Here is a 1,692-nt window from a genome sequence, read left to right as displayed (position 1 = left end):
TTTTCTTTCATGATTCTAGGGGGACCATTGGTCACTTGTCCCGCGGCGAGTTGTTCTGAGGCGAGTTGACCGCGGCGAGGTGGCCATGGCGAGTCGTCGTAGACCAGGGGTCTTCAAACTTGGCCCTTTTGACTTGTGGACTTCAACTCCCAGAATTCCTCAGCCAGGCAGTGCCTGGCTGAGGAATTCTGGGAGTTGGAGTCCACAAGTCATAAAAGAGCCAGGTTTGAAGACCCCTGTCGTAGACCCACAGAGGCAGGTGTCAAAGATTTGGCTGGGTGGCATAAAAAGGTTAGCGAGCTCAGGGAAGAGAGAAAAGGGCAAAATGGCACCTGCCTCAGATTCACTTCAAAATAAAATCTAATGAAGAAGACACCCCTCCCCCCCCCCCCCCCCCGCTTCTCTGGTCTCCCCCGGCTGTTTCTCCAGCCGACCACAAGAGTCAGATTTTGTGGGTGCATCAGTTGTGAGGAAAGCCTTCAGGAGCACAGATCTCCTGGGCCAAGACTTGTCTTTTGTGGCGGAGGTTTCCTTTCCTTTCACACCCGGACACCCCCAGCCCACCCGTCTCCAGACACGCATCTTCCGCCTTCTTCTCTCCTTCCGCCAACGCGACGCTTCTTAAGGCAAATTCCTTTTGGAGCAGAGCCGCTTCAGTGTTCCAAACCGCGGAGCCAAGCGGAAGTCCGCGGTGGGTGGAAGAACGGGGGAAGTCAGGGGTGGGGCCGGGAGAAGGAGAAGCGACTTCACATGCAGATGGGCAACGGACCCCCCGCTTAAGCCTGGGAGGCAGGGAAACTGCTGCTGTCCGGCAGCACGTCCTGGTGGGCCTCCAGACGGGCCAGGCGGCTCTGTTCCAGGGCAATCGCTTCCGCCGAGTGTTTGCATTTCTCCGAACCGCACTGGCAGGTGAAGTATTTGCTTTTGATGTCCCAGAAACGGTCCCCGTAGTCAAATCTGCAGCCCGGATTACATGGGGGGGGAAAAACAACGACATAAAGATGATGTCAAAGCAAGAATATTCAATATTCAATATTCATGACCCCAAAATAGGGGAGGGGAAATGTCTGGAATGTTATGTGCAAAGGAAGGGAAATTCAGATCTTAGCATGTTGTGCTGACACTCTGTAATACTAATAAAAGCTTTTAGGTTAAAAAAAATGCCTGAAAGTTCTTTGAAGTGTTTCGTTAATCAGACACATGACAGATGACTTAGTTCAGCCTGAAAACCTGGAACGATCCAGCTTTTTTAAAACCCTGAAGTGTTCGGGGACAAAATATCTCACGGGTCAGGTCTCCTTCCTCTCTTTTACGGATGGATGGATTCTCGTCAGCCTTCCCAGGCAGACCAGACAGGATACACAACCGGATGAGCTAATTCTACTTTATTTTATTATTATTTTTTTAAATTTTTTTTATTGAGTTTATATAGATGGGGAAAAATAGGAACAATACAGGTATGGTAAAGGGAGGGGTTATATTGAGAGTAAATATGGTACTAAAAAAAATCACTTGGTTTTTGAGTAAATTTTAGAGTATTAATGTAGTTTATATGGTATAATAGGTCACTTATTTTTACTTATAATTATTAATATGATGTTATAATTATTGTGTTTAATATTAGTATATTTGTTTAAAAGAGAGTTAAAGGATGTTACAGATTTGTTAATCTAATAGTTGATTAATGTTAGA

General features: G+C 46.5%; 1 protein-coding gene across 1 annotated transcript in view; it reads right to left on the bottom strand.

Annotated features, from left to right (window-relative positions):
* Positions 1 to 776: 776 nt before the first annotated feature.
* Positions 777 to 1,692, bottom strand: part of EHMT2 (euchromatic histone lysine methyltransferase 2) — a 56,088-nt gene continuing 55,172 nt past the window's right edge. The window contains exon 27 of the mRNA XM_015824326.1: positions 777 to 957. Within this exon, the coding sequence (XP_015679812.1) occupies positions 777 to 957 (181 nt within the window). The remainder of the gene's footprint in view (positions 958 to 1,692) is intronic.

The sequence above is a fragment of the Protobothrops mucrosquamatus genome, unplaced genomic scaffold, assembly GCF_001527695.2.
Source record: "Protobothrops mucrosquamatus isolate PMUCROS unplaced genomic scaffold, P.Mucros_1.0 scaffold2204, whole genome shotgun sequence".
NCBI lineage: Eukaryota > Metazoa > Chordata > Lepidosauria > Squamata > Viperidae > Protobothrops > Protobothrops mucrosquamatus.
This window is presented reverse-complemented; position numbering and strand designations above follow the sequence as displayed.